The sequence below is a fragment of the Vanessa cardui genome, chromosome 9, assembly GCF_905220365.1.
Source record: "Vanessa cardui chromosome 9, ilVanCard2.1, whole genome shotgun sequence".
NCBI classification, from domain to species: Eukaryota; Metazoa; Arthropoda; class Insecta; order Lepidoptera; family Nymphalidae; genus Vanessa; species Vanessa cardui.
In genome coordinates this window covers 14,157,999-14,182,657 of record NC_061131.1, presented here as the reverse complement: position 1 = coordinate 14,182,657, position 24,659 = coordinate 14,157,999, and the positions used below count along the sequence as shown (strand labels likewise).

General features: G+C 34.4%; 4 protein-coding genes across 6 annotated transcripts in view; 2 read left to right on the top strand and 2 right to left on the bottom strand.

Moving 5' to 3' along the window:
- Positions 1–5,028: 5,028 nt before the first annotated feature.
- On the top strand, positions 5,029–12,784 carry LOC124532567 (dynactin subunit 4). The gene is made up of 8 exons (XM_047107523.1): positions 5,029–5,264; positions 6,221–6,485; positions 6,902–7,056; positions 7,810–7,972; positions 8,745–8,928; positions 9,610–9,814; positions 10,614–10,756; positions 12,511–12,784. The coding sequence occupies exons 1-8, from the start codon at positions 5,136–5,138 to the stop codon at positions 12,719–12,721; spliced, it is 1,455 nt and encodes a 484-aa protein (XP_046963479.1). The 5' UTR covers positions 5,029–5,135; the 3' UTR covers positions 12,722–12,784.
- Positions 12,785–14,898: 2,114 nt separating this feature from the next.
- Positions 14,899–16,641, bottom strand: LOC124532356 (protoporphyrinogen oxidase). Its single transcript, XM_047107244.1, has one exon. It carries the CDS (start codon positions 16,491–16,493, stop codon positions 15,072–15,074), a length of 1,422 nt encoding a protein of 473 aa, XP_046963200.1. The 5' UTR covers positions 16,494–16,641; the 3' UTR covers positions 14,899–15,071.
- Positions 16,642–19,653: 3,012 nt separating this feature from the next.
- LOC124532490 lies at positions 19,654–22,821 on the top strand. The gene is made up of 5 exons (XM_047107399.1): positions 19,654–19,964; positions 20,037–20,228; positions 20,829–21,134; positions 21,858–21,987; positions 22,667–22,821. The coding sequence occupies exons 1-5, from the start codon at positions 19,713–19,715 to the stop codon at positions 22,750–22,752; spliced, it is 966 nt and encodes a 321-aa protein (XP_046963355.1). The 5' UTR covers positions 19,654–19,712; the 3' UTR covers positions 22,753–22,821.
- Positions 22,822–24,461: 1,640 nt separating this feature from the next.
- Positions 24,462–24,659, bottom strand: part of LOC124532209 (V-type proton ATPase 116 kDa subunit a 1) — a 35,106-nt gene continuing 34,908 nt past the window's right edge. For all 3 annotated transcript variants that reach the window (XM_047106965.1, XM_047106963.1, XM_047106964.1), the window contains one exon: positions 24,462–24,636. In XM_047106965.1, the coding sequence (XP_046962921.1) occupies positions 24,537–24,636 (100 nt within the window). In that variant the 3' untranslated portion in view covers positions 24,462–24,536. The remainder of the gene's footprint in view (positions 24,637–24,659) is intronic.

Genomic DNA, 24,659 nt, shown 5'->3' with positions numbered 1-24,659 from the left:
ATGTTTATTATCGGAAAGAATCTTGTCGATCCATGTGAAGTTAAAAAAAAAACGTGAGTAATTAATACTGGTGACATAATTGGATCCCTCGTTTCGCAATACATTACGCCATTAGAAAGCCAGTCAGGCTGTTCACGGTTCCTGTTGGCATGCCTTAAAAGAACAGACGAGTAGTGTTGCTATCCGAAATTAGGTTACACTTTTTTCCAATTACATTGATTAATAATGACCAAAATTAGTACAATAATAAACTATTTATGGCGAAAGATTATACAGTAAATATTAGGATTAAATTTTATAGAACCTTATAGATAACACTTAATGTTTTATTTTGTTTGGCTTGTTTAGACTGCCAACACAGCTTAAGCTTACCTAGTCATAAATACCTACTGTTCACATTAAATCAATATCCATCTTTTGTAGATACATGAGAATAACTTACAAACATATTTTATATCTAATGAAGTAAAAAAAATGAGCTAAATAATATAATATATAATAATAGCTTTTTGTTTAAATAAATTAAATAGTATTAGTAATTACATTATAAGCTATTTGAATAATCACATCTGAAAGAAGTCGATTTATTGTGGTCTATCTATCCTAATTGAATTATATTATTTATTTAGACCTTATTATTCAAAAAAGGATACCAAACATGTAGATCCCACGATATCGAGGCAAACAGCTGACTGTAAATTGATGTTTATTTTTTTTTATTGTAGGAGAAAATAAAATACAGTGGCAACCCTGTAAAAGCACCAAAGTTTGTAATTCTTATCACAGAGCTACGTGTGAGTTTCGTGTGAGGAATCGAGGCGTTAATTTCGTTCAGCGCACTTTGACAGGAGTGGGTCAAGCGTGGGGTGGGAGCGTTACTTCAGGCGCATCAAGTAACATGCTGATTACAAAGTTATTTAGTAATCTACGTAGCTTGAATTTCAATGAAGTTGATAAAATACTATAGTTGTTGTGTATACCAATAGTCATTTCGAAATTTGATACCATAGAACATACTATTAAGTACTTACTATTATTATTAATTAGATAAATACAATAAATTATCATTTAATAATTGTTTTGTACCACCTACCCAATGAAGTTGTAGTAAACGCGCTAAAAGTGAAGACTAGAAAACGTCCTAATTAGGACGTTTGCCTTTAGTCGTTTTACGTAGTAATACGTTATAATACATCATAATTACGTAGTAATACGTTTTGCGTAATTAAAACATCTAGTTATCCATTTTACTTATTGTTTTTATCAAGCTTTCCTTTTTACTTTTAACGAAATGTAAAAATAAACTAAAATAAACGGTCTCCGGCGCGGCACACATTTTTCTGTTGTTTAGTATTGATCAATGACCGTTTATTTTAACTTTCGTTACAAGAAAAAGGGATAGCTTGATAAAAACAATAAGTAAAAGGGATAAACTAGATGTTTTAATTACGCAAAACGTATTACTACATAATTATGATGTATTATAACGTATTACTGGCATAATTATGATGAAAACGACTAAGGCAAACGTCCCAATTAGGACGTTTTCTAGTCTTCACTTTTTCTTCACAATGACATATCTGTTTACTAGAACATCATTGATATGGATATAACATATCTGTTTATGAGAATATCATTGCATCTACCTATATATACCTCAATTTTATTTTGTAGTACTGACTTTTCTGCTTTACTATAATAAGTATGTAAACATTTAAATTAATTCGATTAATTTGTCCTGCAAACGTAATTAATTTTTTAATTATGTATTTTAAAAATTTAAACAAGCATTCGTAATTTAAAAAGAAATACAATCGACATAATCACAAAACAAACAAAAAATTTAGGATATAGAGATATAGGATAGTACGATACACATTTTAAGACCTTACAATATCCATTAATGTATATATATTATATTTTCTTTGACCTATTAAATTATAAGCTAGATCGTAGCTAACTGTCGAGGTCACTCGAGGTTAAAAGAAGACCTAATACTACATTTCATATCATACTAATATTAAAAAAATAAAAACTTTTTGGAAAAACAACTAATCTAATAGTAATGGAACTTTCGTACTATTTAACAGTTTAAGAATATAATATTTATGATATGATAAAATATTTTTAAATGTAATTTAGTATTTTTCTAAGATAAATAAACTGCGAAATCTATAATCGATTAAAGAAACTTTATTTTTTATGAAATATTATTGATTATTTTGACAGACAGTCATTAAAATAAAAAATAAAATTACTTAGATTATGTATCTGTGACAATACCATCGTTTATATAAAAAAAAACATTAACGATTTTTGAGTTTGAGTCTTTGAAATAGAGTTCCAGAAGGTCCCATGGTTATTTTGTTCTCTATAAATGCGAGACGAAAAATATACACACACTCGCGCATATGTAATCATGCGAAAATACAAATTAAGTAGGTAAGTCACAATTGTTACTTGTGTGACTTTGTAACTTTGAAGTGTAAGAAATTATCGCAACTCCATTTTCACTCGCTTAATGCAAGTTTGTAACTTGCATTGTTGTACGTGTAGTGTTAACAAATAACAATGCATTGTGTCGTTTAACTTTGCTTAAGCTTAAAATAAATTATTTCGTTAAATTTTGAATATATGTTAGTGACATCATAGCTCGATCACAGAAAACGAATAATACATTTTAAAATAAGTAACCAAAAGGTGTTTTGTTTTCTCAATAGCGAACAGTTGTTACTGTACTGTAAAGACCAAGTATGTATTTCATGGAATATATCATGTAAGCGTATAAAAAAGGCACATCACAACGTAAGCACTAATTTAACAAACGAATTTTATATGTCAAAATCACATTCTAAAGAGGCGTAACCGCTTTAAAAACTTCCTTGTATTTATGGACTACACTTTCCTACACGAGTACTAAAATCGCTATTATTCCAAGTACTGTTGCAGTCGTCGTTTGAACGCACATGCCTAAAATATGGTCAGTCAGTGGTCCCTCAATAAATGGACTTAGAAAACTGTTTAGTATTTGCGAACGGTTTGCTAAGTAATAAGGACTCAAATACAATGTAGCGAAAATAGAACCGACTTCCCTTACTTTTTAGTTTTCATGAACGACAAAGTAAGGGAACGGAACGAGACGGCCCAAGACAAGGACGATTTCATTATGACAAAAACTGAGACTCATTACTCTTCCAGTTTGACAATCTAAGTAACCTTTCTTCAAAATTTTTGTGTTGCCGGCATCGATGCGGAAATATATACAGGGTTATTGGTAACTTGCAAATGGGGGTTTAAATTATTGCAAATAGTCACCCCTATCACCTCCTAACGGATATACGTCGAGTTACCAATAACCCTGTATATTCTATTCTTTCTATAAATCCAATATTTTTGGTGTATGTATATTTCTATATGTAGGGTTTGATTATTAATTACCTGAAAAAAATATATGAACATGCACGGATTATAATTGTCAGGAAGCGAACTCGGAAAGACATTCCATGGCTTGGCTTTACCCGTGAGTAATGAGGAAGCGTTTGCTTCGTGTGAATGAATGGAATGACGATGATAAGACGTGATGACAACTGACTGATTAAACTGTAAAACTTCGTTTGAATCAGCAAACCTAGGACCTGATTTACGGAAAATCTGAGCCGCTGCATCTTCAGAAGGGCTCCTACAGTGAAAAGAACATGATTTGAATGCCTCGAAGTGATATTTGTTAATCCATCCCACAAATGACTGGATTCCGGAAAAACCTTAGTCTATTTTAACCCCAAGAAGACACAAGTTTATTTCTCCACGATTTGAAAACATTCCCACAGGTGCCACACAATCAAATGTAATCAATGTAAAGCCAAATAATAAAAAAAAAAAACAAATGTCTTGGTATGTTCAGCAAGGTAAGATAGTATTACTTTACACGTGCCCTAAAACTATATAAGGCTGGAATTCGGCCTAACATAGAGGACTGCTCTCATCTCTGGGCGGATGCTCCCAAGTACCAGCTTCTTCCATTTGACCGTATTCAACGCAGAGCAGTTCAAATTATCGACTATCAAAATCAATATGAACGCCTGATTTTAATATAAAGTGTGAAATTGTTCGTGTGAGAATTGCGGCTACAACTTATTTAGGATATAAAGTTTAACAGTGGCTTTAGTTTCAATCTTAAAAGATATTTTAAAGTGATAAAATAGTTATTATCCCACATGAATGACCAAAGCTACACTAAAAAATTAAGATTTAGTGTTGAAGGCACCATTTTAAAAAGTGTCATAGTTACTAAAACGAAATATATGATTCTGTTAATGAACCACAAATCTTTTTAAAAGTTTGTGCGCGTGTGAGCCGAGATCAAACATCGTGAGGAAACCAGCATGTGCTTAATTTCATTGAAATTCTGACACATGTGTATTTCACCAACGAGCATTAAAACAGCGTAGTGGAATACGTTCCAAACCTCCTCAAAGAGAGAGGAGACGAGGAGAATTGTTATTGTGAGTTAAACAACAATGGAGCTAGATTAAACTTCAATTACATTTCATCAAATAAAAATTATGACTTTGTGTATATCGATATTACGTTGTCTAGAGTTATTACATATATTTCAATCATTATCTGAGCCCTTGTATACTCATAATATATTCTATTACCTTTCTGGTAAAATATTTAAATAAATATATGATTTTTATAGCCACTCAGTGTAAGTTACGATGATTTTCAAATAAATAATTTTATAGTAAGATAATAGTATAGAAAGGTCGCTAGGGTGGTTGGCTATTTAACTATTATTATTGCGTTAGTTGTTACTTTACTAGATTTTTAGATCATTATTACATTGTGAAAATGTGTAAATAATTTTACTTTAAACTAAATACGTATATTTTGATTACACATATCCAATAAAACGCGAGAGTTGGAACTCCTGTTGAGTAATATTAAAAAAAAGAAATTTGTCAAATATAATCTGTATTCCGAAAACACCTTAATTTGACGTATAAACTCTACCGTAACATTATTGTAGTCAAATGTCAATAATGACTTTTGTCATTGTCATTGAGTCAACATTTAGGAACTTCAAAAAGTTTTTGTAATTTTTATATTGATTTGTGTAAATTAAACTCTTAAAAATGGCATATTTAACGCAACCCGACTACATTAAATACGTATGTTCTTGTGGACAGCTGAAACCTATAACCAATCTATATTTTTGCCGACATTGTTTGAAGATACGATGCGGTTTTTGCATTTGTCATGAAGTAAGTTTTTGAATTAATTCTTTACACTTTTAGTTTACAAACAAAACGCTAAAATTAACCCAATATGCACAAGAGTGATAGAATATAAATTTATGACATATTTTAATAATATACTTAGCAAATTATGGATGAAAAGAATTGATGAAGTAATCTTAGTTAATATATGCAAAATGAATAACCACCACACTTGACCTTAAAAATGACTTAAGTCTTGAATGATACATAACGACATAAGCTTAACTTAAATTATTTTCTCCAAATGCTTTACTAATAACTACTACCACTAAAAATTACTACTACTAAACTAGTACTAAACATTCAACAGCCTAAATAAATAAATAACAGATTACATCATCAGATCAGAAAACAAAATAATTATAAACCCAACTAGCACTAGCATAAATACTGACTATAATTTAACTTTTATGTTTTGTATCTAAGCTAGTTGAGTAAAATATATTGTTTCCATTGTTAGATGTCTCATTCTGTGTTTACATCTATAATTAATAATTTTGTTGTTATTTATGGTGTTCTTGTGGGTGATATCCAGTTCTGAAAATCTAGAAATATTTTGGGTAGCTCATAATAAAATTTGAACAGTGTCCTATCTTTAAATTAAATACATCAAATTTTTTTTTCTAAGTGGAATCAATGACTATTTGATAATTTGATTTTGTTTCTATTCTTTATTGTTTTGTAAGCCTCAATTTTCATCCTGCAAATGATTGCTTAATATTAATCCATTAGTAGTTGTAGAATGGTCCTTATTTGCATTGCAAACTTATATACTTATACTTATAACTATATATACTCTATACTTAAAAAATGATTCTCACCATATTGGAATTCAAAGAAATTTTGTATTCTAGTTGAAGTAACTTGTCATCAATTCTATGATTTCATATATTATTATTTGTCTATAAAAAACTTAATAAGTAATTTCTTACACTTCACAGGTAGATTCTCACTACTGTGCAAATTGTCTTGAAAACATGCCATCTTCTGAAGCAAGGCTTAAGAAGAATCGATGTAGTAGCTGTTTTGACTGCCCAAGCTGTTTTCATACACTTTCAACACGTGCGACCATAGCACAACCACGGCAAGATCCTGCTTCTGGAGATGCAAAAATTGAAAATAAGCAACCCAAGAAAATGTACTATTTATCATGTTTCAACTGTCGATGGACTTCTCGTGATGTTGGAATTCCTGATCAACCTGTTGGTAAGCCACCTTTATCTTATTCCAAATTTTAGTATTCCATGCACTTTGACTTACAGACACACATTCATATGTACAAAATGCTAATAAAAATAAACCCTATATTTTGTGGTTTGTAAATCTATGAATCACTTTTGCATTTTTATTATTCGTAATAAATTTCCTATGTTTAAAAATACAGAAAAACTGGTTTATTGGACATCCTAATCGCAAAACAGTATTTCAAAGATGCTACTTTAAATACCAATAAATGCAAATGCAAATTGCATTAACAACCAAAATATATTGATGTTGTTGGGGCTCCAATATATGTATTTAAGCAGTATTGATGTTTTGAATATTTAGATTACTTTAGTTGTATAAGTAGTATTGATTACTAAAGACGTTTCACATAATATTGATAAGATATATTTTTTAAGCATCTGGGGGTTGGCCTGAGAGAACAAATCCTTTCGCCGCGCGAGTGAACCAACTTCTCGACTACTACAAGGCTATCGCTCAACAAGAGAAGCAAGAGAAATTGGACAGAGAGAGAAAGAAGTTTGCGATCAGAGGGAAATACATGAACCTTACTGTAAGAATTAATATATACCTATCTCAAAGTCGAGTTAGTGCAATAGATATGTTACCGTAAGATTACAAACGTCTTTAGATAACAATCTATCTTGTGAGATTATAAACTGTCGAAATATTGTAAATCGTGAAATATTATTGCAATTTAACGCATTATTTGTCGCTATAGTGTAATCTATCGAAGATACATATCTCACGAGATAGATTGTAATTTAACGATGTTTGTAATCTTACGGTGACAGATATAAATTTTGAATCAAATACAATAGGCTATTTGACAATGCGAATAATAAACTGTGTATTATTGTAATCAGTGTATATTATGAGTTTAAGAATGGTTATTTACTAACGAAAGTTGAAAATAATACGTAATTTATTCAAAAATCCATAAATAAAAATGCATTTTTTCAAACGTTTGTCACGTGACACAAAACGCTCCTGATTGGCAAGGCTTATGATGAAGTCACTTTCTTGTAAACCTTGGTTTTTTACTACAGGTACCACAGATTAAAATACAGCAAAGTGACGTCACCGACCCCATTGCAGCGCCATATTGTCCAAGTAGCGTTTTCGCGCGTTATTTAAATATGGAATTTTTAATATGATATTTTTCGGCAAATATGTACTAGAAATAAAAAAATCAACTTTTACTGGGTTCCTTAACCTCTATTAAATAATATAAAAAGGATTTTAAAAACCAGTCAAAAAGCCTATTTAAAAGTAATGGAATAAAAAGATATGTTGATATTACCAGGATAAAACAGGTCTAACTGGCGCAATGGCACGCAACATAGCAGGGCTGGCTTCCAGTGAGAGTTCATCGTCTGCAATTGCCAACTTCGTACCCAGCCAAGCCAGCGAAGAAGTCGAAGAGCTACCAGAAGACTATCACTCTCAGGAGGTTAACTTAAAACAGAGTAAGTGACAATACATTTTAATATAATTGTTCAAAATGTCCAGGATAGGATAACTGTGTGCTTTACATACATCGCCGCTGGGTGATGCATAGGCTCTAAGTATTTGGAGTTCGATTCTCCTTAGGCAGGTGCGCTAACTGCCTAGTAGGTGCGTCCCCCACGCAGTTTTGCTAAGACTCGAATTGAGTAGAACACATTACCGGCGATGGCGATAGATGTCCTCGAGCGCGGCGGAGTGGTTAGGTGACTTAGGCAGTTACGCTACTGTCTTGTAAGTCCCCAGCGCAGTATTCCGCTAAGACTCGAATTGAGTAAGACACATCACCGGCGATCGCGATAGATCTCCTCGAGCGCGGCGGAGTGGTTAGGTGACTTAGGCAGTTAGGCTACTCTCTTGTAAGTCCCCAGCGCAGTATTCCGCTAAAGACTCGAATTGCGTAAGACACATTACCGGCGATCGCGATAGATCTCCTCGGGGGTGACGGAGTGGTTAGGTGACTTAGGCAGTTAGGCTACTGTCTTGTAAGTCCCCAGCGCAGTATTCCGCTAAAGACTCGAATTGCGTGTCGGCAGTAACGTGGATGCGTCAGCGCGTGCGCGCGGCGGAGTGGTTAGGTGACTTAGGCAGTTACGCTACTGTCTTCTAAGTCCCCAGCGCAGTATTCCGCTAAGACTCGAATCGAGTAGAACACATTACCGGCGATCGTGATAGATGTCCTCGAGGGTGGCGGAGTGGTTAGGTGGGGTGGTGTAGTGGTGTGCGTGTCGGCAGTAACGTCGATGCGGCAGCGCATGCGCGCGGCGGAGTGGCAGCCGCGCAGCGCGGCGCGCCTGCAGCCGGCGGCGCGCGCGCTCAGCGTCAAGCGCAGCCAGCGCTGCCGCGCGTGCGACCACAACCTCACCAAGCCCGAGTACAACCCGGGCTCCGTCAAGTTCAAGATCGAGCTGCTCGCCTAGTGAGTCTTAATCCATTTTTAGTATTCGAACTACAAGTCAAATAATACTCAATGATGTTTGAAAAATGTGCTTAAAAATGGTATGATGAATATTTTTACTAAAAAGTAAAAATCCATTAGTTGTGGCTTTAGTTTATCTTCTGATATGATGACCAATTTTAATACAGCGTATATTAAATGAGGGTAAACACAAACAATATCTAACTGCACATATTGGCTGCCCCGTTGGTCTATAGGTCTAGTTACTAGCCGGCAGTCAACCCTGAGACCAAACCCCATGTGCCATTTGAAAGCTACTGAGTATAGCAGTTAAGTCTGGATAAATATCCAGCTATGCACTCGCGTGCCACAGAAAGCCTGTAAAGCTGTGGTCTACTCTATCTGATCCGTCATCGTAACGTCACCATCATCGTAATGTCACCGTAAACAATATAGCGAAAAATAATGCGTTAAATTGCAATCATATTTCACGGTTCACAATATTTCGACAGTTTACAATATGATGAGATAGATTGTAATCTAACGCTAACATATAAATAGTGTCCACATATATTTGCTCACACATGCACAACAGTGTCCCTTGCAGTTCGATAGTCTCACTTAAAAATTGCCACCGTTCAAAATCGGCCAGGGTTCTCTAGGCCCAAAAAACTCGTGTAATGTTATTATTTATATTTTTAGCTATCACGTCCCCGAAGTGAAAATCATCTCGTATGAAACGGTGAAACCGGGAGAGACGACAGCTTTACTGTTGAAGTTGACCAACCCGACCGCTCACGAGATGCAGGTGCGACTGCTGCAGCCTCAGGACGTTCCTGAAGTCGAGGAGAGGGAGGAACCCAAGAGCATCGAGAAATCGCTCGAGAAATCACTTAATCTTGAAAAGGTATTTTGGACAAAACATGAGAATGTTATTTGGCTTTAGCTGATAACATGGCAAAAAAGATCGTTATCAAGATGGCGACCGCCGTGGTCGAGTGGTGTTTACGCCGCCACTCCGAGGTCCCGGGTTCGATTCCCGGCATAGTCGATGTAGATTATCATTAGTTTTCTATGTTGTCTTGGGTCTGGGTGTTTGTGGTACCGTCGTTACTTCTGATCTTCCATAACACAAGCGCTTTAGGTACTTAAATTGGGTTCAGAGTAATGTATGTGATGTTGTCTCATATTTATAAAAAAAAAAAATCTGCACTGTAACGTAATAATCTGTCGTATATAGCTGTAATAGGTATTGGAGTTTGAATAACCGTAATTACAGCCCCAAGTAACATACTGTCGCATATTCTAAGGTTGCCATATTGTCATGGTAGAGAATAATTTATATTTCACGCAGGACCAGAATAAATAGACAAATGGTGAGGTTTTTTTCGCTCGTTTTTCTTCCGAATATAATTTAAGAAAGGAGAATATTCGCAATTGCTAACGATCGCAGAAAACTTTAAAAAAATCCTAGCTTAATTACAGAATAGTATATATGTCACCGTAAGATTAAAAAATTCGTTAGATTACAATATGTCTCGTCAGATTGTAAACTGTCGAATAATTTGTGAACCGAGAAATAAGATTGCAATTTTTCGCTAAATGGTGTAGCGTAGCGTGTATATGTGTGTGTATATATAACACCCGGCAACACACGGCACACGCATAGGGTTATAGGGTTAGGGCTAATAGCCAGTCGGCCGCAGGACAACTCGTGGAGCAAGGTGCTGCAGCGCCGCGCCGCGCTGCCGACCGACTGCGCCGTGCTCGTGCCCGACGCCGCGCTCACGCTGGCGCAGCGCGACGACGCCGCCGAGTACGACGACGACCCGCAGCACGACACCAGCGAGTGAGTACACACACGCACACGCACACACACACGCACACGCGCACATACACACACACACACACACATACTCACACACACTCACACTCACACACACACACACACACACACACACACACACACACAACAACGTAACATGTGCAATGCTTGCTGACTGGAATAATTGCAAACATAGATTTGAGCAACTATATCAGCGGGAACCCACCGTACAAAACAGTCTTACCTCGTCCAGTAATTATTGCCTTCTTTTTGACCACGACATTTTTTTTACTATTAAACTTAGGAAGAGCATCTTTCACGAAGTAACCTCTTATATTTATAATCATTTCAAAAAAATCTTAAATTTTACGTTTTTTTTCTCCTAAATTTACTTTTATTACACACACAATTGTATCTAGAGGAGAATCAGCTGATAAGTGACCAGTACGGTTTCCGTCGGAGTCGCTCAGCCGGTGATCTTTTAGTTTACCTCACTCACAGGTGGGTGGAAGCAGTTGAGAGCAAGGGGGAGGCATTAGCAGCCAGTTTGGACATAGCTAAGGCTTTCGATCGCGTATGGCACAAAGCGCTTCTTTCGAAGCTCCCTTCCTGTGGGCTTCCCGGGAAATTATGCAACTGGATAACCAGCTTTTTGTCAGATCGGAGCATCAAGGTCGTTGTCGACGGTGCATGCTCTGACATGAAATTCGTCAATGCTGGTGTTCCACAAGGCTGCGTTCTATCAACCACTCTGTTTGTTCTGCATATCAATGATTTGTTGCAAATAGTAACATTCACTGTTCTTCATTCATTCTTCGTTAAAAGAAGTCTCGAATTGGTGCCGGCTAAATCTAGTCCATTTCAACCCCAAAAAAACGCAAGTTTTCGCGTTAACCGCTAAAAAACACCATTTGTCGTATCTCCACGATTTGAGAACATCCCGATACAGGTAGTTTCGGAATACTTAGCGTTGATATTTCGAGCCTCGTTCAGTTCCGCGGTCAATTGGAAGGCAAAGCCAAATTGGCTTCAAAAAAAGCTGGGTGTGCTCAACAAGGCGAGACAGTATTTCACGTCGGCAATGGCCTAAAACTTTACAAGGCGCAAATTCGGCCTCACATGGAGTACTGCTCTCACCTCTGGGCGGGTGCTCCCCAGTACCAGCTCCTTCCATTGGACCGTATCCAACGTAGAGCGGCTCGAGTTATCGACGATCAAGCTCTTTCCGATCTCCTTGATCCTTTGGCTTTGCATAGATATGTTGGATCACTCTGCATCTTCTACCGAATTTTTAACGGGAAATGTTCCAAGGAATTGTCCGGATTAATCCCGGCTGCTGAATTTCACCTTCGGACATCTCGTCAAAATTCGAAGTGTCACCCGCACCACCTTGATGTCCGAAAATCCACAACAGCGCGATTTCTTAGACATTTTCTGCCTCGCACAACCATTTTGTGGAACCAGCTTCCGCCGGCGGTTTTTCCGAAACGATACGACATGGGAACCTTCAAGAAAAGAGCGTACTCCTTTCTTAAAGGCTGGCAACGCACCTGCAAGCCCCCTGGTGTTGCAGATGTCCATGGGCGGTGGTACTCACTTTCCATCAGGTGAGCCTCCTGCTCGTTTGCCACCTTGCCAATGTGAAACAAAAAGTATTAAATCTGTCGTAGAACACGCGGTTGGAAAGTATCTCTACAGTAAACCGCGTAAAAAAAAGTTCGCACAAAAACCTAAAATTCTATTGAAGACCAATTACAAATGAAATATTTCCCTTTTAGTATCATCATGTGGCGCAAGTCGAATAAGCTGGCGCTGCGGCTGCAGGTGGCGACGACAGCGAGCGCGGCGCCGGGCGCGGCCGCAGTCGCGGCGCTGGCGCTGCAGTACTCGTACCGCAACACCGTGCCGCCCGCCGCCGCCGCGCCCGCGCCGCGCGACCACACGCTCTACACCACGCTGCTCATACACCTGGGCACCGTGGCCGAGTAGTTACACCACTACGATTCCCCCTACCGGCCCTACCCCCACTGTATGTATTACAAATTTCATAAAGTAAGTAAAGTAAAGTAGCAGCCTGTAAATTTCCCACTGCTGGGCTAAAGGCCTCCTCTCCCTTTTTGAGGAGAGGGCTTGGAACATATTCCACCACGCTGTTCCAATGCGGGTTGGTGGAATACACATGTGGCAGAATTTCTATGAAATTTGTCACATGCAGGTTTCCTCACGATGTTTTCCTTCACCGCAAAGCACGAGATGAATTATAAAGACAAATTAAGCACATGAAACAGCGGTGCTTGCCTGGGTTTGAACCCGCAATCATCGGTTAAGATGCACGTGTTCAAACCACTGGGCCATCTCGGCTTCTTCAAATCTCATACAAATTTCATCTACAAATTTCATAGTCTAAGTTATATAATGTGCTTGTATGTATTTATTGTTTGGGTACGAAAATTTAATTTTGTTATAAAAAGTAATGAATTGTGGTTCCGACTACATATTATAAGCTCTATTTAGGTTTCAAATGCGAGCTGATTTTGATGAAAATATGTAATACTGAAAGTAATTAAAAAAATGTTATGTCTTATTTGTGCCTGTTATAAAATCATCAAATATTATTTATGAAAAGATACATTAAACTGTATTTTAATGTATCTTATATTTACGAAAAAATATTACTTAGAATTATTCTAATTTAAATGTATTATACGATAAGTTAAAAACCATATTGATATTAATTAATAGTAGTTTCAACTTTACATTGGTATTCGTTTACTGAAAAAATCAGAATAATACTGTTATACTGTGAGCAACTTCTGATAACAGATTAATCTCGAATTTATTGTTTCTGCATAAGTAACAGATTTAAACAGTAATTACTTATTACAGAATCCTGGCAACTATAATTTAAATCTATACTTTTACAGCTTATACAACTTGGATCTTACATAAGATCTTGATTACTATTCCTGGGTCAAAAAATTCTCAGTAGCTCCTTGAAATAAAAAAGTTACCCAAAATTATAACACACTGTTTTTAGTTATAATTGTATATTTCTTTTATAATATTTTTTTATTATATAAAATTCATCGATAAGAATCGATGATTATTTACATGTTTGTTGTGACCACAACAAACATTATATAATAGTCTAAACTCGCTCAAGAACTACTTGGTACAAAATCTTGTTTTTTTTTAAAAAGTAATGACTTTAATCTCAACCCATGTGCACACTTATAATCATTGCATTATTAAGTAATAGTGTCACCATTTAAAAACATCAATAGTATGCCTATATTTGTAAATTTATGCATATTTCAGTTGACTGCATTTTTTATCGTACTAATTTATTTTGTAACTTTTTTATAACTTTTAAAATATAGATAAGATTGTAACACAAAGGTCATACTCTGTTCTCCTGATATGTGAAAATATCATGCTTTACAAGCTGTGTGTACTGATATAATATTTCACTTTTATAATAAATACATTATATAAGCAAAGATGGAAAGTAAATTAATGCCTTTTAATATAATCATATGTAACACATTTATAACTGTTAACATTAAGTGCAGCTTTATTTGTAAATGTAAACTGATTCGCAAATTGCTAAATTAAATATTTATTACACTAATCTTGTTTCAATTCGCCCTTTTTTATAAGGCAACACATCCACCAAAAATACTGGGAAAACAAATTAAATATAATAATTTACCCTTGGACTACTTCTTGGTCTTAGGAATTATCTACACATGTTATAAGATTGGAGTGTCTGTTTATAGTAATAAAATAATCACTTCTTACTAAATACATAAGTATGTATAAACAACATATATCAAGATGTTTTTTTTCTGTCTGTCTGTTTGTTCTAGCTAATCTCTGGAACAGCTGGAACGATTTTGACGCGACTTTCACAGCCAAAAGTTGATGTAATAAACAGTAAAGTAGGCTACAACAATAAATTATTTCTTAAATTCAAACACACATAAGAAGCGGGTACAGCTAGTAATAAAATATAATAACTTAACTATAATGCAGGTGATGCTTATTAAATTGTAGTGCATCTTTTAAACCATTGCTTGGATACACATCATCACCCACACATTTTTAGTTAGACAACTACCAACACCAAATAAATGTACAGATTATTGTTGAAATAAAATACTAAATACAAAAACCAATTTATTCACAAAAAAAAAAAACATAAATAGTGTACTATTTTATCACATCATGTATTGTATAATAAATTAAATCTCTGGAAGACCTATGGTAAAAATTCAAAGTATTACTTCAACCCGTAAACCTAAATGTCACAATTTACCCATAAAACATAACTAAGAAATTATTTAGTAACATCTTTTTCAACTTGTGTTTTAGCTGAATAAATAACATCATTAATGCCAACTCCATCGTAACTACTCCCAACTAAAGATATTGGCAAATTTTTATCCTGTATGTAGTCTCTAATCCTATCTACTCTATCGTAATGTCCAATTATATATTGAGGTATACATTTATCTAGAATACCTACATTGTAAGCTGTGACTTTATCCTCTATTTTTAGAATTGATTTTATTTCTTTCATAGCTATTTCTAACAATTTCTCTTTTGTAACATCAGAGCCAAATTTCTCATTAAACCATCTACCACCTAACATAACGGTTAAGACAGTACCATTTTGGTCAGGGATGCAACATGAATCAAAAACTACCCCCAAGATTGGTGAATTTTCAATTGGAGGCACAAGAAAACCGAAAGCAGGTTCAATCAATGGCTTTTCGGTTGCAAAATATAAATTTACAATACCAACAGTAACAAATGGTGTCTCGCTCAGGAGTTGTGATAGTTGTGGATGTTGTTTTGAGATTAACTTAGCTAATATATGTGATGGCACAGATGAATACACATGACTTGCAGACATTGTTTCTCCGTTACTCTTTTTAAGTTGAACCATGCTAGAATCAATAAATTCTATTTCCTCTACTTTGGTATTTAAATGTATATCAACATCATTATCTTTCAGGTACTGTTTCATGACTAATGGAAAGGTGTCGAGGCCCCCTTTAATTGTGTAAATATTCCATTTCTCCTCCTGCGCTCTTTTAGCTAATTCTCCTAATACTAATGTCTCCTCATTTTTTGGTTTAAACATAGATTTCATTACACCTTTTACAACTCCTCCGTAACTTTGTTCATATTCAAATAATGTTTTCATAAGAAATTTAACTGATATTTCCTTGGCATCTCCCGCACAAATACCGCAAATCATTGGCGAGATTGCATAATCAGCTATCTCTTTACCAAATCTCCTTTCAACAAAATTGTAAATAGAATCATCTTTTAACTCTTTTTGAGGCTGTTTCAAGTCATTAAGCGCTGCATAAATAAGAGGCTTTGAAAATGGTTCGTTTTTTTGAAACACGCCTTTTAAACTAGAAGGTAACGAGTAGAGAGTATTATTAACATATATCATTCGATTTCTTGCTGCAGGATGATCGGGCTTAATAAAGGAAATATGCTCGCTGAGGCCCAAATCCTGTAGCATATTTAATGTGTTGAGACCAGTTATTCCTCTAGGCCTAATAGTTCTCGGACCTTGTTCGAATATATAGTCCCTTGTTTTGATTGACTTTATCCATCCCCCGCAATAGTCGGTCGCCTCGATGAGAAATAATTTTAAATTACTGTTATTAGTTATATTATTTTTAAGCAAATAATAACCTGTTGATAAACCACCGAGTCCTCCTCCGAGTATGGCCGCCATGTCTTAATTTTTTTAAATTAAATTATCTTTTAACAATAAATATTTATACTAAGAATAATAACATTTTATAGTATTTGTACGCGTATGTTTGAACTTTGTTTCGATAAGGTTTAAAAATTAATGACAATTGACAATATTGACATTACGAAATTATTAACGTCATGCTGACATTCTCTTTTCTCATAATTCTATAGGTAAATCATTTTATACATATTACATTCATATAGATATACCATAGACAAATCTTAATTTTTTAGCAGAAATTGACTACTCTATCCCAACCATAAGAAGAAAAAAGCCAGAAAGAGAGTTCGCTTGGTGGCAGGACAAGATTGTGGCCTTTGTAGGAAGGGACTGGATGACAATGCCAAAAATCGAAATGAATGAAATTCTTTGGAGGAATGAATGAAGTAGAATTCGGAGGGGGTCCACAAATTAAATTGATTCAATATAACAAAATTTCTAGGTTACAATTTATTTTTGTGGAATAAACAAAGCTATTTTTATTAATTATTACTTGTAATTCTTCTTGGGGTACCTAATGAAATAACAATTGCTCGCTTTTAAAACTATTTTCCGTCTACAACATGAACAAACCTTAAAATATCAATAACCAAAAAAATATTAAATTAGATATTTACATTTTATTCGCCCAAAGCAAACACATTTCTACCAACAAAAACAAATAAATTATTAACATTTAACCAATTAAAAGTAAACTAAAATCTTACATTTATCTGCAAATAATAACACTCAGTTTTATCGGATGTCGACGGGAGAAGGACATATATGCTTTTCCACTCTCGCGCTATACATATAAAATCAAAATCAAAATAAACTTTATTCAAGTAGGCTTTTATAAGCACTTTTGAATCGTAATTTTACAATTAAGTGAAGCTACCACCGGTTCTAAAAGTAGATTCTACCGAGAAGAACCGTCGAGAAACTCAATAGTTACTCTTTTTTAACATTTAAAAAATACAACGTCATGTTAATTAAATACAATTATTTCAATCAATGTATCCTGCTTGGAAGTCAACAAGTATTAACTCCACGCTTTTTTATCATCTATAAAATCTTGTATCAAATAATGTGCTTTTTCTACCAATTTATTTTTTACAAACGATTTGAATTTACTAAACGGCAAAGTTAAAAATTTCTGCGGAATTTTATTATAGAAACGGATACCTTGCCCCAAGAAGGATTTATTGACTTTGTGGAGTCGGAAACTTGGCGTTATAAGCTTATCCTTACTACTAGTGCACATACATGATTATCACTGATTTTATCAAAGTTATCAATGTTTCTGCGAATATACATAATATTGTTGTAAATATATTGCGACGCAACAGTGAGTATTCCCACTTTGTTAAAAACATCCTGAAGAGAGTCTCTAGCTCCAAGATTATAAATAAACCGAATTGCTCTCTTTTGTAAAATAAAGACAGATTCAATATCTGCAGCGTTACCCCAAAGTAATATGCCATATGACATAATACTGTATATGATTGGATGAAATTATTATGTAAGTACGGACCATATTAAACTTATTATTTAACTCCTAAGATATGTACTTTATTTTACTATACTATACTATTAAAAAATACAAGACACTTAGTAGTTAGTATCATGGTAGTAGGTATCACTCACTCATCACCCATTCTATCGCCAAACAACAATACATGTAGTATTCCGGTATTAAGCATAAAATATAAATGAGTCAGTGTAACAGGCGCTTAACCTTAGTTCCTAAATTTCGTGGCGCATAAAAATGCCTTACAACGTCTATGCAACTATGGGCTTAGGTGACCACTTCCTATCAGACGGCCTACTTGCCCTTACGACTACTTATGTCATAAAAAAACTTTTGGGTTCATATTTTTATTTTGGCTGAGGCATACAACTAGTCCAATCCGGGTGTCGCCATATATTCTTAATTTTCTAGTACACATCGGCCATAGCTAGAGCAGAACTACATACTCACTTGGAGAATCAGCGCAACTTTGCAATTTACAAAATCAAATTAGAATATACCTTGCAATATAAACCAACTTTTGGGGTCTTTTTTAATCTAAAGCAAAAGTAAATTATGCACAATGCAACCGCATCATAAGGTTTATGATAATAAAATATTTGAGGTAAGATACTTACGTCCTAGTAGTCTTTGAAAAAACTAGTAGGTATACCTTATTAGGATAATTATTTGCTAACGGAGCATTTCAAGCAAGAAAAAGACCTTTAATTTATTTCGCATAAAATGACCAATGAATGAAATTAAATTTATTATACAATTAAACCTATTATATAAAATATTTTAATAACCTATCTACTAAATTTATTTCGGTGAAGGTTTTTTTTTATTCTTTCGGACAAAATACTTTCCAAAATAAGTGTTTGTAATGTAATAAATTATAGAAACAAAATATATTTTACTTCTATTTTATTATGATGAGATAATATAATATAATAAGCCCATAAAATTCAGCCGAAGTTTTCATTATTTTTAAAGTAAAGTCATACTGAATCAGCGTTTCTTCTAATCTATCTTATTATGTTTACACATCGATATTTTGGTTGTTGTTGTTGCGGATTTATAGATATCACTTACCACTCGACAAACTGTTCAGCAACAAATATTGATCAATAACTTTTAAAAAACGATCTTTAGTAAGACTAGTATGACTTATGTGACCACGAAATACCTACTTATATTACAGTGTCATTCTAGATCTAGGGCGTCAATGCGTTAAATGGGTTGAATGGGGACGCAGTTGTGGTGTCGCGGCCTGATAATGAATTTCAATTTCATACCTATTGCACTCACATCGCTGTTTAACACGCGTTTCAAACTTCGTAAAGCATAGACCTAGTAATGTAACAAAAGACTTATCAAAGAAAGTTCTTTTCGTCAGTGGAAAGATAAAAACTAAAACTCCAAAATGATACTTTTTGTAAATATGGTGTTAATTTTTCCGCTTATTTTATCTGAAGCAGGAAGGACTCACTTTAGATGATAGCTAAATTTCATTACAAAATGATGATTTAAAAGTGTAAAAGTCTACCTGAATAAAGTAGATCTATGTTTGTTTTTATAAAAAAATAAATATAAAAGGTTATATCCAGTTCTATTAAATAAAGAGCTCTGTGGTCGTCCTTCTATAAATATCAGTGGAAGGATTAAACCCCTTTCATTCACCCTTAGCTCTTATATTTGATAACATGACTGCTGATCGAGAAAAGAATTGTGAGAAGAAACTTAAAATAGCAGAATTAAAACTAAATAAAATATTAAACAAAATCGATGCAGTCAATCTTAATAATTATTTTATTTCGCATTTAAATATCCCGGGTAGTAGCAGTAAAATTAAATGTCTAACTTTATGTATTGGTTTAAAAAAGTACTTTGCGTTGGCGTTAATTGTAGTATCCATCATTGGGTATTGGTGGATATACTCAGAAGCTTCAATAACGGTAAGTTTTTAAACAGTAGTCAACAAATTGGAATTATTTTTCTGCTAAGTATATTTAGGCTCGTATTTTCAGGGATGCTTTGTCCGATTACCCGAGCAATCCAAGTCTTTGTTCCGGTCACCAGAGGATTGCTCGATGTGCATAAACGTTAACAACGTCACGCGACTCGAAAACATAAGCGCAGAGGAATTCGAAGATTTGTACGCGTACAATACTATGCCTGTTATTGTCACCGACGCTACGAATGATTGGGAAGCTCTAGAGGTAATTTTAAATACAGAAAATAAGCTGTGAGACCATTTTTTTAATCTAATTAAATTAGATTTATAATATAACAAAAACAACAACAACAACAAAAGCCTGTAAATTTTCTAGAGCTGGGCTAAGGCCTCCTGTCCTTTTTATAGAGAAGGTTTGGAACATATTCCACCAGTCACCACGCTGTTCCAATGCGGGTTGGTGGAATAGAAAAGATGAATTATATAATATACACTATTTAAGCACATGAATATTTAGTGGTGCGCGTTCTAACCACTGGGCCATCTCAGCTCATAATATTACAAACCCTTTGTGAACCATATTATGTTCAAATCGTTAACCCATTAACGATTTGAGAACCCATAATATGGTTTACAATTAAATGATATGCTTACTCAATTTGAGAATTCAATTCTTGAATCGTGAAACACTGAAGCAAATCTCGCCTACTAGTCGATAGTTCGATCGAAGCCTTTTACGTTTCGTTTATTTTTATTTTCCGCCTCAGCCATTGATTTAATCAAAATTATTAATTGGTCGATTTAAATGCCACATATTCGATATAACATTGAATTGTACTTATTTAACAATAATTAACATTTACAGAAATTCAATTTCAATTTTTTCGCTGATTTCTACCGAAATACAAAAATGGGTAAAAAAATCAACGATTGCTTCTACTTCGCTTACAAATCTGGTTTGAACTCGTTAAGCGAGGTATTCAGCATGGATGAGATGCGAGCTAATCTCTCTGGTGACCCGTGGTACGTGGGTTGGAGTACGTGCTATGAGGAAGAGACCAAAACGTTGAGAAAGTATTACAACAGGCCTTACTTCTTGCCCAGGACGGCTGAGAGCGATATGGTAGATTGGATTTTTATGGGAGGCCCAGGGCAAGGAGCTCACATGCATGTAAGAAATTCAAAATAAAATAAATTTTAATTGACAATAACGTCGATTGAGGTCGAATCACGTCACAGTAAATTTACTGATTAATAATAACATTAATTACTTTAATAGAAAAAGTGACAAATAATGTGGTCACATGTGAAAAGAAAAATGAGTAAAAACAAGTTGCGACTCGTCAAAGTCAATTCGTCCTTCCTTTTTACAAATAATGATACCAGATATTTCAAATACATTTCAAAAACCACTACATTCGTTTACTTATGTATTTAGGTACCTAGATAGAATTCCATCACGAATTACACTCATGAAGACATGTTTACACTTTTGTTTATATGAATAATCTTAAAAGTACAATCGAGTTGTTCGTTTCGTTCGTTCGTTCAATTTGTAATTCTGTTCACAAGGTGTGATACATGCATTTTTTGTCATATCTATATTGTATATGTGTATCAAAATAATGAATTATGAACGATATAATACATAATTTTTACTGGCAAAAAAGATAAAAGCCTATATCGATCTACCTGTTATTATATATAGATATTTTTTTCTTTTATCAAAATCGTATAGTCTATGAAAACATTAAAATTGTTAATCCTTAATGTGAACAAGTAATTGTAAATGTTATCGATTCTTAACTTTACTAATAAAACTTTTTATTTTTGGTTTTAAAAAATCGACACCAAGATTAAATCATAAAGTTGTATCATCCCGCACCGTTGGCAGGTGGATTCCGTGCGGCACGTGTCGTGGCAGGCGCAGGTGCGCGGCCGCAAGCGCTGGCAGCTCGCGCCGCCGCCCGAGTGTCTGTACGCGTGCGCGCCAATCGCCTTCACCGTGCACGCAGGCGAGATATGTGAGCATCTAATCTATGCCTGAAAAGTCACCCATTAAAAGCTGATGCATGTGTCGATGTATGTCGATCGCAGTGTTTCTTCGAGCTTATACTGGTGAATAGAGGCAGGTTTCATAACTAGATTTTCCATCACGAATAAAAGGTGAATTATAATCACAAATTACTCCCGGTTAAAACGCCCAAAAAGTCATCAACAACAACAGCCTGTAAATTCCCACAGCTGGGCTAAAGGCCTCCTCTCCCTTTGAGGAGAAAGTTTGGAACATATTCCACCACGCTGTTCCAATGCGGGTTGGTGGAATACACATGTGGCAGAATTTCGATGAAATTTGTCACATGCAGGTTTCCTCACGATGTTTTCCTTCACCGCCGAGCACGAGATGAATTATAAAGACAAATTAAGCACATGAATCAGCGGTGCTTGCCTGGGTTTGAACCCGCAATCATCGGTTAAGATACACGCGTTCTAGCCACTGGGCCATCTCGACTCTCAAAAAATTTAATCACCATCATTCAAATCAACATACACTATTCAATAGGGGCAATAGGACAAATCGACGAATTATGATATTTTAATAATTATTGTGATTGATTTTATAAAACTCTCTAAATTTTAGAGTTTTATAATTGCATATATTTTTATTTAATGCTTTAGTATTAATTTGTGGTGTTTTTACAGTGGTGGTAGACACGAACCGTTGGTACCACAAAACGAACGTGCTTCCCGGAGACATCAGTATTACCATAGGAGCAGAATACGATTAGAACAAGTACCTGAGTAATTCTAACTTAATTTATAAGCTCATAGTTATTATTTTTCACATTGAAGTAAAGTTGAAAACCATTTCACTATTTCTATTCTTTACTTAATATAACAGTTAACAAATTAATAATAAATGTTATTTTTTAATATAAATAAACAATTATATATTGACAAATTTGTCTGTAGCTATACAGTAAAAATTTATGGTAAAAGGTAAAGTTGTGTCATGGGAAAGAAAAATGTTGTGTATTTTTGCTGTATTCCGTTTTTTTCTTCTCTCGAATATACCAATATATTTAATATGACAAAAAGGTATGCGGACCATCGCCCATAGATACTAATAGATTAATTACCAACTTCTCATAACATCAATGCTTCAGCAACCTTGAAAATTAAGGTTTGTGGTCTCATGGGCCTGTACTTACTCTGGTCCACCTTTCAAACCGGAACGAACCAAGTCTAAGTGTATAATAAAGATTATTTGCTGTATTTTATGTAATAAAAATTTACTAATTTAAAAAAAATTGATACAAGGTAGAATGTTACTATCATCAACATATTATGTAATATTAAACAAACAATATTTAATGTTGTCTTAAATTTTCGCGATTATTACACATTGAAATAAAACTAGTTATAACTAGTGTAACCGTGTTGGTCTACCCGTGACCACGAACGCTGTGAAGTGCTCGAAACGTCGGGATGTCAAAAATAATTAATATACGCGATTTAAATCCGTTATAACTAGTTTTATTTCAAAACACTATTTATTTTCATTCATATTAAAAAAAAAACATCATAACATATCATTTTTTACAAAAATGTAAATACAATTTGAAAGAAATATTTTGTCTATGGTCAATATCGTTTTTTATTTATCTGTTTAATTGTGAAATATAGTTCAATAAGCACTTGTTATAAAATATTATGTTATAGTCGCATTATTTATTTATATAGATAACTAAATTAGTATTTAAATAAAACAACCATACTGTGCTAAGAAATATACTTTTATTGATAAACCTGAAGCTAAATTACATTTTCTACGTCATAAGGTTGATATAACAATTACATGGTGATCTAGGGACCGACAATTTCTATGTTTTTACAAATAAAGAGAGCCTCGGTTAAAAAAAAAACGAATTCAAAAAGTTTTTAAGTACATTTGAACTTATAAAATGAGTTATAAAAGAAATACAAAAGGGATCTTTTTTCCATTGGATATCAAATACTCTGCAACGCTATCTATTATTCCAATATAGACATCAATGCTTTATAGTTAAGGCTTATAATACGATGCACTATTTGCAAACATCGAATAAGATACATCATAGATAAGTTAATAAGTTATATTAATTGGTAATTTCATCAAGGCCTTTTATAATGTCAGAGTTTAAATCTCTGCAGCATAAAGCATTTCCCTCTTCGATCTACTTATTAAATTCAAACAGATGATCAATTATACTTAGACAAAGATAATCTCTTTCTTCTAAAACAACTGCGAGCAGTTATCCATTATCTATCACATCAGCGTTCCCAGGGAGATTGGAGGGGATAGAAAAGGCCATCTATTTTATTGTATGTCCTCATTCCGAAGCAATCATATAGGAACATAATGCAATGATATGATTGCTGTTATTAATATTTTAAACGACACATCCTTATTGAAATCATCATTACCTACACATTGTTCACAGCTATTTCATTTGAATATATTTAAAGCGCAACATCTACTCGAATAAAGCTTAAATAGAACAGGCTACAGGTGTATTTGTATTTATGATGTTTACTCTTCGGCCTGACCAGCCGAGTCGAGGATGACCTCGAAGGAGAACGGCTGGAACAGGTAACCCTCACCGGAATAGAATTTGCTCTGGAATTCGACCCTGTGAATATAATAATATGGTAA

Excerpts from the sequence above, each read along its gene's own strand:
- LOC124532490 (XM_047107399.1), top strand. The coding sequence starts at position 19,713 with ATGACTGCTGATCGAGAAAAGAATTGTGAGAAGAAACTTAAAATAGCA. Across the intron at positions 19,965-20,036 it reads ACTCAGAAGCTTCAATAACG|GGATGCTTTGTCCGATTACC; the intron begins GTAAGTTTTTAA and ends TCGTATTTTCAG. Across the intron at positions 21,135-21,857 it reads GGCAAGGAGCTCACATGCAT|GTGGATTCCGTGCGGCACGT; the intron begins GTAAGAAATTCA and ends CACCGTTGGCAG.
- LOC124532567 (XM_047107523.1), top strand. The coding sequence starts at position 5,136 with ATGGCATATTTAACGCAACCCGACTACATTAAATACGTATGTTCTTGT. Across the intron at positions 7,973-8,744 it reads GGAGGTTAACTTAAAACAGA|TAACGTCGATGCGGCAGCGC; the intron begins GTAAGTGACAAT and ends GCGTGTCGGCAG. Across the intron at positions 8,929-9,609 it reads AAGATCGAGCTGCTCGCCTA|CTATCACGTCCCCGAAGTGA; the intron begins GTGAGTCTTAAT and ends TTATATTTTTAG.
- LOC124532356 (XM_047107244.1), bottom strand. The coding sequence starts at position 16,493 with ATGGCGGCCATACTCGGAGGAGGACTCGGTGGTTTATCAACAGGTTAT.